This window comes from Mus pahari, chromosome 17 (assembly GCF_900095145.1).
Source record: "Mus pahari chromosome 17, PAHARI_EIJ_v1.1, whole genome shotgun sequence".
In the NCBI taxonomy this organism is placed as follows: Eukaryota; Metazoa; Chordata; class Mammalia; order Rodentia; family Muridae; genus Mus; species Mus pahari.
The window spans coordinates 41,263,171-41,275,290 of NC_034606.1; the positions used below are offsets into that span (position 1 = coordinate 41,263,171).

Consider the following 12,120-nt stretch of genomic DNA (forward strand, 5'->3'; position numbering starts at 1 on the left):
GGACTGAACTCAGGTTGTCAGGCACACATTGAAAGTACTTTTTATCCACAAAGCCAGCTCACTGGCCCTAGAAACACAACCTTTAAATAATTTTTCTATTGTTTAAGATTTTACTTTACTATTTTTATTTATTTATATATATGAGTATGTGTCTATGTGTGCCACATGAGTGCAGGTGCCTGTGGAATCCAAAAGAGGGCCCTGCGTTCCTGAGAGCCGAAGTAACAGAGCTAAGACAGCCAGGGTGGGCTCTGGGGCTGGGAGTCAGGGTTACTGGAAGACAAGTGCTCTATACCACCAACTTATCTCTCTAGCGCAGTAATCTTTTAAAGTAAGTTCAATGTCCATCTAAGGATCAAGTAAACAAAGAGTCATGCTTCCAGGTAACAGAGTATTTTGTAATCATTTGAAACCATGAGACTGTTGATGACACTCAATTAGGGAAAAAAAAAAATCTTTGCAACAAATCACGCTGGGACAGCAGGATATTCACACGCTAAAGTAGACACCTACTTCACGTCATGCACAGAAAGAACTCAAACAGACATAAGAAGTAAATACAGCTCAGCTCTGAACACTGCCTGCTCTTTGGATGACACAGGTTCAAGCCCTAGCATTTACAAGGCAGCTAGCTGACAACCATCTGTAATTCTAGTCCTGGGTGACCTGATGCCATCTTCTGGCCTCTACAGGCACTGCACACACACGGTGTACATATAAGCAGGCAATATACTCAGAAACTGAATTTTTTTTTTTTAAGATTTATTTATTTATTATATGTAAGTACACTGTAGCTGTCTTTAGACACTCCAGAAGAGGGAGTCAGATCTCGTTAAGGATGGTTATGAGCCACCATGTGGTTGCTGGGATTTGAACTCTGCACCTTTGGAAGAGCAGTCGGGTGCTCTTACCTGCTGAGCCATCTCACCAGCCCCAGAAACTGAATTTAAAAAAAAAAAAAGATTAATAAGCTAAATATATACAACTAGAAGTGTAGCTCAGTGGTGACTGCTCACCTCTCATGTGTGACGCCTTGGATCTAATCCCAGAACCACAAAATAAATAAATAAATAAATAGTACAACAAACGGTAAGTGTAAAAGTAAGAATAAGAATAAGATGCCGGGCGTGGCAGCACATGCCTTTAGTCCCAGCTCTCGGGAGGCAGAGGCAGGCAGATTTATGAGTTCGAGGCCAGCCTGGTCTACAAAGTGAGTTCCAGGACAGCCAGGACTATACAGAGAAACCCTATCTCGAAAAACAAAACAGAAAAAAGAATAAGAATGGGACTGGAGAGGTGGCTCAGTAGCTAAGTGGACTGGCTGCTCTTCTAGAGGTTCTGGGTTCAATTCCCAACAACCACATGGTGACTCATAATCATCTGTAATGGGATCTGATGCCCCCTCTTCTGGGGTGTCTGAAGACAGTGACAGTGTACTTACATACATAAAATAAACCTTAAAAATAATCCAGAAAAAGAAGAAGGAAGAGGAAGAGGAAGAAGAAGAGGAGGAGGAAGAGGAGGAGAAAGAGGAGGAGGAGGAGGAGGAGGAGGAGCCATAAGCATAAACGTTTCTAGCTTTGGTTAGAGCAATGGTTTCTTAGATATAACATGTAAAGCATAACCAACCAAAAATAAATGAATGAATAAATAAATATACCAGATATATAATAATAACGAAAACTTAATACACTTTCTGAGCTGGGAAGACAGCTCAACAGATAGAGGCACTTCCCACCAGGCTGAGGGGCTGAGTTCAATCCCTGATACCCACGTGGAAGGAAAGACGTAAATTCCACACATTGTCCTTTAACCTCCACATGCTCACTATGACGCATGCTTGCCCCACCCAACCAACAGCAAGGGTAAAACTCCTCAGGTAAGAGCACTCTCAGAACTTATGTATTCAAAAGACCCTTCAGTAAATGAGAAGGGCACCTCACATGCTGAGGGCCCTGGGTTCCACCCACCACTCCACAAAAGTAAAAAACAAGTAGAAAAATGAATAGGCGGGTAATGCAGAGAGGGGAGGAAATGCCCTGAAGACATTAGAAACGTCACGCGGTGATATTGGGAGAGTAGAATCCTTCAGCTCCCGTGGAAAACCATCTGGCAGTTCCTCAAATGGTTAAATATAGAATGACCACATGACCCAGCGATTCCACTGCTAGTCATCTACCCAAGAGAAAGCTACAAGTGCACACATAGATGTGTGTGTGCATGTTAACAGACCATTAGTCATAATAATCCAAACATTCACCGGCTAATAGATACGCAAGGAAATGTTGCTATATCTATAAAATGAAATATTCTACCATGGTGGCATATGTCTGGAAACTCAATGTTCCGGAGGGGAAGGCAAGAGGACTGTGAGCTCAAGACTAGTCAGAGCTATACTGTATGATCCTGTCCCCAAAAAGAGGGTGGGGATAAAAGGTGGTGGATAAAATACTGCTATGTGTGAAAGAAGACCAACTCAAACGGGAGGAGTCCATTTAGAGGAAATGGCCAATCCAGAATCCCTAAGAGCAGGGAACAGGGGGCAAGATGAATGTACAACTCTGCAGATGTGCTAATACATACAAAATAGATACAATTATACACACACACACGTGTGTGTGTGTATGTATAGATTTTTTTTATTTTTTTTATTTATTTTATTTATTTATTTTTTGGTTTTCGAAACAGGATTTCTTTCAAATTTAGAGAGCTGCCTGCCTCTGCCTCACAAGTGCTGGGATGAAAGGCTCACACCACTACCACCTGGCGAATTGTACACTTTACATAAGTGAACTGTATCATGACCTGTGAAATGCATCTAAACACTAAGCATGAGGGTCACCAGAATAAGGCCTGAGAAGGGAAGCCAGTGTCTCCAGAGGCCATCAGATTCGGAGAACTAGGGAGTACAGGAAGCTCTGTCTCCCTCTCTCCAGCTGCCTCCCCTCCCCCACCTCACAGACACCAGCAGCACCAGCAGCACCAGCAGCACCACCTTACCACTCCTCTTTAAGGTAGTTCTATTTCGCCAGACTCTTTTTATTTAGTGTTTTCCTTTCCACAGTTGAGAGATCCTAAGTCCTCTCCCAAGAGCCCCAAACAACTGGCAGCCCTCACCCTTGCCAGCTGAATGCTACTGTTAGTCACCGCTCATCCGTGCAAACACCCTGCAAATGCAAGCTGGGGGGGGGGAGTGCTGGTGCCAGGGACGAAGATAACAGAGCTCAGAGTCCAGTATGGAGAAGGACAGGAACACAGGAGAGGGTACCACCCACAGCAGTACCAGGTCCGCCACAACCTTCAAAGGAACTTGCCGCCCCCCCCCCCCCCTAAGACAGGTCTTGCTGTAGACATACAGATATAGCTCCCGGCCTCTTTTCAACCCAGCCTGGTGTGGGTCTCTCAGGCAGATACTTCTTGCAGATTCCCATCCCCCAATCCTTACCCACTCACCAAGAGCGCTCACCACTACCTCCATTCTCACGCCTTCTGCCCTGATGACCAGGCAGTGTATCCAGCATGCTGCCAGCCACGCTGCCTGGTACTACATGGTTCCCATAAGTGACAGGGTAGCCTCGAAGGTGCTGCTCGTCTCCACCCTAAACTGTGCCCTGCTTCATACTTGGGGATGGAGGAGGACTCAAGTTTTTTCTTCTTTACCAAACATCCCCATCTCTGTATCCTTAAATTATCCCCTCTCCGTCAAAACTTCCCCTGCCCACCTCACACATAGCCTCAGCTCCTGTAGCACTGTAGCATGGCAGCACAGAGCAGCTCTGGGAGCCGTTACAAAGCAGGCTCGGGGAAGCAGGGATCATAGGTGGATCAACTGGCAGGATACATCATTAGCCCACTGAATTGCAGCAAGGGTGCACCCAGAGCTCTCTAGCCACAAGCCCCATCAGGATCTCCACAGATAGGAGGCAGGGTAGAGTGGGAAGATGGAGGGGCTCAAGTAGACAGGAAGTTTAGAAAGTTTTAGGAAAAGCATTGCCCTGTGGGAAAGGCTGGGGATTTCCAAAGAGCAGCCAGGAATAACTCTGGGGAAGACACCTGGGAGGCTGTGAATAGGAACGGAGGTCAGTGGGATGAGAGTCAAAGGTGAAGGCATCACATCTCTTTAAGGGTTAGGGCCCTTCCTCGGCCCAGGTACTCGAGGTGGACCGTCCAGGGCGGGCAAGCATCCCTACCTTCAGAGACTTAGCCAACAGTAAGGGGGGTGGGGGGGATAGAAGAGAAGCATAGCCACCTAGTGGGGAGCATAAGACAGCTCCCCGTGGGCTGGAGAGATGGCTCAGCAGTTAGGAGCATTGACTGCTCTTCTGAAGGTCCTGAGTTCAAAGCCCAGCAACCGCATGGTGGCTCACAACCATCTGTAATGAGATCTGACACCCTCTTCTGGTGCATCCGAGGACAGCTACAGTGTACTTATGTATAATAAATAAATCTTTAAAAAAAAAAAAAAAAAGACAGATGACAAAAGGAAGCAGGGTGCATGGGGCAGGCACATCGGCCTCCTCTCGGCCATCCCTTCCCTTGGTCTGCAGCCCTGGTGCTTAGCGATCCCCTGTATGGAGCCAGAGTCAAGGAGGCTCCGGTGGTTCAGCGAGCCTCAGTGATTTCCCCCTCCCTACTCTGGAAGCCCCCAGCACCTGCTATCCTGCTTAGCAACTCAGCTACTTTGAGGCCGCTGAGACACCCATGTACAGGCAGCTGCACCCGTCACGCGACGATTCCACTTCAGGCAATACTCCTGTACCCCCGCCCCGCCCTCTCACCAGCCTCCAATGCCACCCATGCCAGAAGACAGACAAGGGCAGTGGGCCTAACATTCACCTCTGCCTCCGGTGGAACTAGGCTAAGAAAGGACACGGAGCTGGGCCCAAGGAACCGCTAGGGACCTGTCACTAGTACACTCCTGGATGAGCAGGAACGCCACACCTCAGGAAGAAGAAGCCATCATATCATGGCTTTAGCATAATAGTTAGACAAGGCTCTAGCACTGGACCATATAAGCCCAGCAAACCAACCAGGCAAAGAAGCACCACTATATATAGTCAATACTGGTCTACACAGTGCTGCCCTGGGGCTTGCCAGATATTTCCTTGCCCTGAATCTTTCCCGATAGACCCCCGAGAAGTGAACCTCAGCCCAACCTTCCCCATGGTTCTTTAGGGGTACAGTGGTCATGCTCATGAGCCCACGGTCCCAGTAGCATCACTAACTGATCCTCATGAGCAAACGAGCCAGCCACAGAACTAGCAGACCCCCCCACACACACAGCACAGCCACTGTGCCGACAAGACTGTGAAACATACCTGCCTGGCTGGGGTGTGGGGTGGAGTGGCACCCAGGCCCCAGGCAAAGCTGTAGCGGGACAGCTCTCCCTGAGCTGCCCTTGGGGGCAGAGCCAGCAAAACCAGCCATGTGGAGCTGGAACCTGTTTTGTTGGGCTCTGCCTGGGGCCTCCGTATCAACCCTCCTTAGTGGCACATACCCAGACCTCAAAGTCTTTGAATTCTGGAAGGTATGGGTGGACTCATGCCTACTCAGAGCTTACAGACCCCAACCCAGAGCCAAGCATTTGGGCCTAGAGTGGCTGACAGCGTCCAGAACCTGCGCAGGTCCAAGGCTCCAAGAGGGCACGGAGCAGGTTAAGTTGCCAAAGCTACAAACTGGGCTGGATAGGCGCTCTGAAGTTCCTCTAGACAAGAAGGGGCTATTTCCAAGGGACAAAGTCAGGGTGCAATGGAATTCCCTGCCATGGGAGGGTGTGGCCCAGTCCTGACCAGTTTGGGGAGGTGAGGAGAGGCAGTAGCTATGTCATTCACTGCCAGGCAGTAGCTGCCACCCCCCACCCCACACAGGCAGTTGCCTCAGAGGAGAGGCAGGGAATGGTTTAGCCTTGACCCACGTGTCTGCTGGGAAAAAAGACACCGGACACTGGTCTAGACTGCGGACCCTGAAAAGCCCTGCTTCATACACACACCCGCCCCCACCAGGGCCCACCCCAGCCACCCGTGCTTGGAGATGTCCTATTAAGGTCATAGACGCGGGGGCTCAGTGGAACGCATCCATCCTTTCCCCGGGCCCCCGAAGGCTGCAGGGGGGCGAGCGAAGTTGATGAGATTGAGGCGAATGACTGGGCTCTATTGGGACAACGGTCAGGGACAGCAGCTGGGGACACGGCCGCCGGCTGTCAGGCTGGTTAACCTGGAGGCCCCCCCACCCCCTGCGCCTGAAAGGGCAGACAGGGGCCAGAGGCTCCGTACCTTTGTACTTCTCCCGCACCTCCTCGTAGGCCTGGATGAAATCCTGTTCGTCGGGTGGTGGGCCAGACGTCAGCAGATGGGCCATGCTGGCGGGAGAAGAACGCAACGGGCCGCCGCGCAAGGCCAGCCCTGGCGGCCGCTCTGCCCCCGCCGCCTCCGCGCGCACGGCTTAAAGAGGCCTCCCCCGCCCCGCCCCGCACCCAGGATGCCCCACGGGCGGGGCGGGGCCGGGCCAGCCAGCCGCCGACCTGCCCCGTAGCTGGACACGCTGCCTGGCGCGTCCTTTCGCGGGAAGCTGAGCCTTGATCCCACACACAGCCAGTTGCAAACACTTCCCTGCCGACTCGAGAACCAGAGGCGGCTGACAGAACTCGGTCTAAGGTGGCCTGGCCGTTTCCTTTGGCCGGCCGTGACTTCTCCACCTCCTTCGCCCCGGGCCACTTCACCTGGCCACCGGAGTGAGGCCCTTCCTGCCTGACTCCCTCCCTCCTTTCGCCGTTACTTAGAACTTCCCTCCATCATAACAGTGGAGATACAGTTTTGGCATCGCCGAAATATAAGAAGCCCTTGAAACACGGGGGAAAGTCGCACATTAAAAAAAAAAGACAGAGTACACAACTGACAAAATATCTTAGTAATTAAACAACAACAACAAAAAGTTCCTTTCTACCCGCATTGACACGCCTTCCTTTCCTGATTGACTCTGCACCCACCCCACGGTTCCTGGAAACCTTAAACACTGTATGAACCAGGAGCAGGAGCTCTGCATCTAGAAACCAGTCCTTAGAAAATTACCAGAGAGCACAAAGACTACAGCATGTTGCGCTGGCTACAGCATGAAGGACAGTAAACACAAAAACCACCCAACCAGTAAAAAGGGCTTCCGGGGTACCATGTCTACCCTCGCCCCTGCCTTTAAAGGTTTGAGGTAGTGAAGGGTATTCAAAAGTCCACGTGGGAAAATAACTCATTTTATAAATCATTATGTGTGTGTGTGTGTGTGTGTGTGCGCGCGCGCGGCACATGCACTCGGATCAGGAATAGTTCGGGGGGGGGGGGAATGTCTTTTATCTGTTCCCTTCCATCTCCACAAGCTGCAGCTACGCTTCCACCGGCAAAGTTCCTGGAGACTGTACCATCTCCATGCTCACTCAGCACCTGGCCTTTCAGCTCTCAAATCTACCCTTACCACCTTCTGCATTTCAAACGCCTCATCGTCTCCCAAAGGACAGCGTCAGTGGTCCCTTTCCCAGGGCATCCCACCCAACGGCCTCCAGCCTTATGTGACCCACTTCTCAAAGGAACAGGTTGCCCTCCAAATAGCTACCCTCCAACTGCCTGCTGTCTCCCATGGTGCCTTTCGCCTCCGTCTTTCCCATCCTCGGACTGGCAGCTCCTGAAAGGAGCAGCTGGACTCTGGCTCGAGGAGGTTCTAAGGACTCTCACTGACGAAACATCTTCTCCTCTCCAGGTGCCAATGTGCTCCCACCCTGAGATGGCACCCAAGACTTGGAGAAGCGGTTTGACCTCAAGAGACCAAGAAATGATTGCAACTGAAGATGGGCACCTGGACCGGTTTCCAGGAGATCACTGCTGAGCTGTTGCAGCAGGAAGCCAGACGTCAGCCCTTTAAAAGACCTCCAGCCTCCTGCAGCTACCAAGGACGAGCCAGCAGGTGGAGCTGTGCTACCTGAACTCACCAGTTCAGAATGAGCCCTCCCTCATAGCTGAACGATGGCCCCTGATGTCTTACCCAGTCCAACACCGGAACACACAGTACATAGAAGGTGTTTTAACACCTGTCCTGATGAGGCAAGCTGACCAGACCCTTCCCCATTACCTGCAATGCGGATGACGGCCCGCTCTGCAGGATCCAAGACGCTCCCATTGCCCACAGAACCACCTCCACTTCGCCGACTTCTCTGTGTTTTCCCAAGGTTCCAGGGCAGTGTGTCCCCGGGGCTGGGTGAGCCACTGCTTCCATTGGAACTACCTTCAGCCACTGCCACTGGCCGGACCTCAGAATCCTCCCCTGACATGGCCTCCTGGAGGGAAAGTAAGAAGGAGTCACACTCTCACCTGTGGGGAAAGTTGATACTGTACACTGACCCACCACCACCTCCTTAACCTGAACATTGATACTGAACTCCTATCTTGCCCACACACTGACCCCCTGATGCGCATCCCAGACATCACAATCTCTCGTCCATTCCTAACTATCCTCGCCTCCTCCAGCACACACACTTGACCATCGTTCCTGTCTCTTAGTTACCCAAACGCTAACTATCCCCGCCCCCATCCCCAGCATAGGACACTGACTCCACCCTCCACCTGTCAAACCGGAGGAGAAGAGGGCGCTACCTTCAAGCGCACATTGATAGGACCCTGCCACTAGGACTAGAGCTTCCATTCCCTGCATTTCAGTCTTGGACTCCCTCTCCCCTGATCCTCCAATAGGCTGGTAATGAGGCCACCAACAAACACGGCTATGTCCCTACTGTCCCACTCTTCAAGACCCTCAACCCCAGTCCGCGGTCATTCCATCTACCTCCAGGCTCAGTCTTTAGGACGCCCCATCACTCTTACCCCACCTCTAGCCTACACAGTCCCACCTCTGTCTCTGTGATCTCTGCAGCAAAGGCCTATAAATAGCTGGAGCCGCAGCGGCGTGGGTTGCGGGAACTCGGATGCGGCAAGGCCCGGGGGAGCCCGGCAGCCGCTTTAGCAACCCACCAGCTTACTGCGTGCAGCCAAAGCGCACGCATCCCCACGCGTGCACACGCCCCAGCTCCCTGCCCCAAGAGCACTGGCGTGCGAAGAGGTGAATGGGGCTCTGTCTCAGCGGGGGTGGCATAGAGTGGGGGCACAATGTGGGCTCTGTGTCTCGCCCTCAGGCCAAGGGCTGAGAAAGAGTCAACGGTCCTCAAGCTGGTGCCTCTCTCGACCCCACTCCACCGCGGGGCCCTTCAGTGGCTGTCTCTGTTCCAGCCCCCAACCGAGCCTGCCTTCATCGCGGCGTTTTCTGCCCACACTCAAGCACCTCCCGTCCAGTTCCGCAATTTCCTGATCCCAGGGAGGTGTTGATCTCTGTATAGAGCAAGAGGGGCTGCGAAGCAGCACCTAGTTCCGGGTGGTCTGAGGCCATCCACCCCTACCCGCCTTCCCCCCAAAACTCCCAACAAATCTGGAGCCTCTCCATACCCTCCCAGTTCTACGCTCCTGGTGGTTCCGCTTGCCTCCTCTCAGCCGCTGCAGCCAGACTCCTGGGGCCCAGGAGAACCGCGGAGGCAGCGCAGGCGGGGCTAATCCAGAGCCCCGCCCCGGTCCCACCAAGAGCTGCGCTGCCCCGGCACCTCCGAAAGCGAGCAAAGGATTCACGCGTGACTGGGCTACGTGCCAAGAGTACTGGACCGGGAGGTTGCAGAACCGGAGCCGAAGATATGACTAGATCAGGCAGCACCCACCGAGTGCGCTCACCTTGGTGGGCGGTGAGTGAGGAGACGAGAGATGCTGCTGGCGATCGTGAGGTCCTAGGAGTGCACCGCGTCCAGACGCCTGGATCCACTTCCCACCGCCGCCCCCACCCTCCGTGAACAGCTGACCCGGTCCCTAGCCACGTGGGTGGCCCCCACTCCCCAAACAGGTCGGATTCTGAGTTCCAGCCAGTCCTTCTATCTAAATGGTTTCAAGTACAGGTTTATTCAAAGACAGAGAGCCCCTCTAGGGCGCGGTCCAACCAAGACGGGTGTGTCTGGCGGTGCTCCCTCCTGCCGTGTTCTGCTGACCCCTGGCGGTCGAGCAGGCCAAGGAACCGATTAGGTCTGGCCCTCCCCAGTCCACTGTCATCCTGTCTATCCAGCCAAAGACAGGAGCGCTCCCGTGGGCAGCTCTGACGCTTAAGGACTTTGTAGAGTAGGGAACCAGAAGCTGGCCTCTTAGATCAAATGTCCAGGAAAGAGATCCAAGAGACCAAGAGAATTATCAGGGGGTACCCGGGAATATGTTCTTGCAGGTGATTAGATGAGTCGGTAAGGCTTGGGTATCGTGAAAGATGACAAAGATTCTGGGCTGCTGAAGGCAGTCTACAGCGCTGTCGAAGCGAAGCACCTGACCGGAGGCCCTCAATGGAGGTGCCTTCAGACCGCGGGAGCCCTGTCCATAGTCACCGGTCAGCACCTGTGCCACAAACACTGCCTTGTGACCTTCTGCGTTGGGAGGCGAGTAGCGATCCAGCACCGACATAGAGGCACGCTTGGCGAAGTACACGCCCTGTCCGTAGAGTGTACCTACAGGACAGGACAGGTGAGTCACCAAGGTGAGGGTCATCAGGGTTAGCATGGCCTGCGTCCCTGCCTGGCACAGGCCTTACCGTTTCGGCCACAGAAACTGCGGTTGAAGCCATGCGCACAGATGTCGAGCACTGCAGACTCTGAAGTGCCGTGGTAGAGGACCTGCTCCACTGGGCGTTGCTGGCAGCTCTGCATTAAACGCTCCCGATGCAGCTGGTACTGCTGCTGCAGCAATGGGTGTGACACACGTTCTACCTGCCAAGTGCATGGTAGTTGGGGTGAAGTTATTTGGAATCTATCCCTACAACAGCCAGAAGAGAGCTGAACTCAGCACTCTAGTGGAAGGAAGAATTTAGGATTTACATGAAAACTTGAAAGCCCACCATCCTGCTCTGTCTAGAGGAATACAGTGACTGTCTCCATGGGATGAGTGACACTAGAGGGCTAGCTTCCAAGAAGGCCTAACTCCTCCAGAGAGCCCTGCAGGTGGGTAGACCCCCCACCCCACTCACCTAAACTTAGGAGCAACAATCAGGCTTCAACAGTAAAAAGCCAAGCCAGGAGCCTGTATTGCCTCTCAGCATTAGAAGACTCAGACAACAGAGAAGACCTCAGCCAACCAACCCGTTCCTGATGGGGAAAAAACTCAGGGTTTCAAACAGAGATTTAAAGAAACACTAACTGGCTTTTTAGGAGGCAGACGATTACCACATTCATAAAACAAAACTACCTGCTATGAAAAGAATCTGGACATCAGAAACAGGACATTTAGGATGAGATTTCAAGGCTGGAGGTACAGTGGGGAGGACAGAGCGCTTGCTTAGCAAGTGGAATGGATCCCCAGGATAAAAAAGGAAAGGGAAAAGCCGGGGGTGGCACACACCTTTAATCTCAGCACTCTGGAGGCAGAGGAAGGCAGATCTCTTGAATTGGAGGCCAGCCTGGTCTACAGAGGGAGTTCCGGGACAGCCAGGGCTACACAGAGAAACCCTGTCTTGAAAAAATTATAGATAGATAGATAGATAGATAGATAGATAGATAGATAGATAGAAGAAATAGCGGAGGAAGAGAAGGAAGGGGAGGAGGAGGAAGAGAAGGAGGAAAGGATCACTGAGCTAATTCTGTTCATGGGCCAGATAATGAAGTGGTTAGAGCTACGCCAACTATGAGTACATTCGACTATGTGGTACTCTAGATGGATCTAAGAAACTGGTGCTGAGAGCAGAGCTAAGAGACAACAGGAAGCAACCCTGAGAGGACAGGCAAGAACATGAAGCAGGCAGAGGCAACCCTGAGAGGACAGGCAAGAACATGAAGCAGGCAGAGACCAAGCTCCGCTTCCTAAGAAGGTGGTGCTTCTGGGAGCAAAGTGGAAGACGTGTCCCTGAGCTGGAGGCCATTAACACCAGATGGAGAGAACCATGAAGTGCCAGCCAAGGACGTTGGGAAAGACATGCCCCTGGCACCTAGCAGAAAACCATAGCTTATAAAGCGAAGAAGGAGAAGGAGGAGGAGGAGGAGGAGGAGGAGGAGGAGGAGGAGGAGGAGGAGGAGGAGGA

At 52.5% G+C, this 12,120-nt stretch overlaps 2 protein-coding genes across 6 annotated transcripts in view; both read right to left on the reverse strand.

Moving 5' to 3' along the window:
* Positions 1-9,796, reverse strand: part of Plec (plectin) — a 65,458-nt gene extending 55,662 nt beyond the window's left edge. For 3 of the 5 annotated variants that reach the window (XM_021217276.2, XM_029547992.1, XM_021217275.2), the window contains exons 1-2: positions 9,474-9,540; positions 8,113-8,317 (exon numbers count right to left, since the gene is read on the reverse strand). In XM_021217276.2, coding sequence (XP_021072935.1) covers positions 8,113-8,311 — 199 coding nt within the window. In that variant the 5' untranslated portion in view covers positions 8,312-8,317; positions 9,474-9,540. Of the gene's footprint in view, positions 1-6,272; positions 6,407-8,112; positions 8,318-9,473; positions 9,541-9,749 lie in introns of those variants that run through there. The other 2 variants (XM_029547991.1, XM_021217282.1) reach the window with 2 other exon arrangements.
* A 156-nt stretch (positions 9,797-9,952) lies between these two features.
* The window catches only part of Parp10 (poly(ADP-ribose) polymerase family member 10), a 14,492-nt gene continuing 12,324 nt past the window's right edge, over positions 9,953-12,120 (reverse strand). Inside the window, exons 11-12 of the mRNA XM_029548258.1 lie at positions 10,642-10,816; positions 9,953-10,558 (exon numbers count right to left, since the gene is read on the reverse strand). Coding sequence (XP_029404118.1) covers positions 10,254-10,558; positions 10,642-10,816 — 480 coding nt within the window. The 3' untranslated portion in view covers positions 9,953-10,253. The remainder of the gene's footprint in view (positions 10,559-10,641; positions 10,817-12,120) is intronic.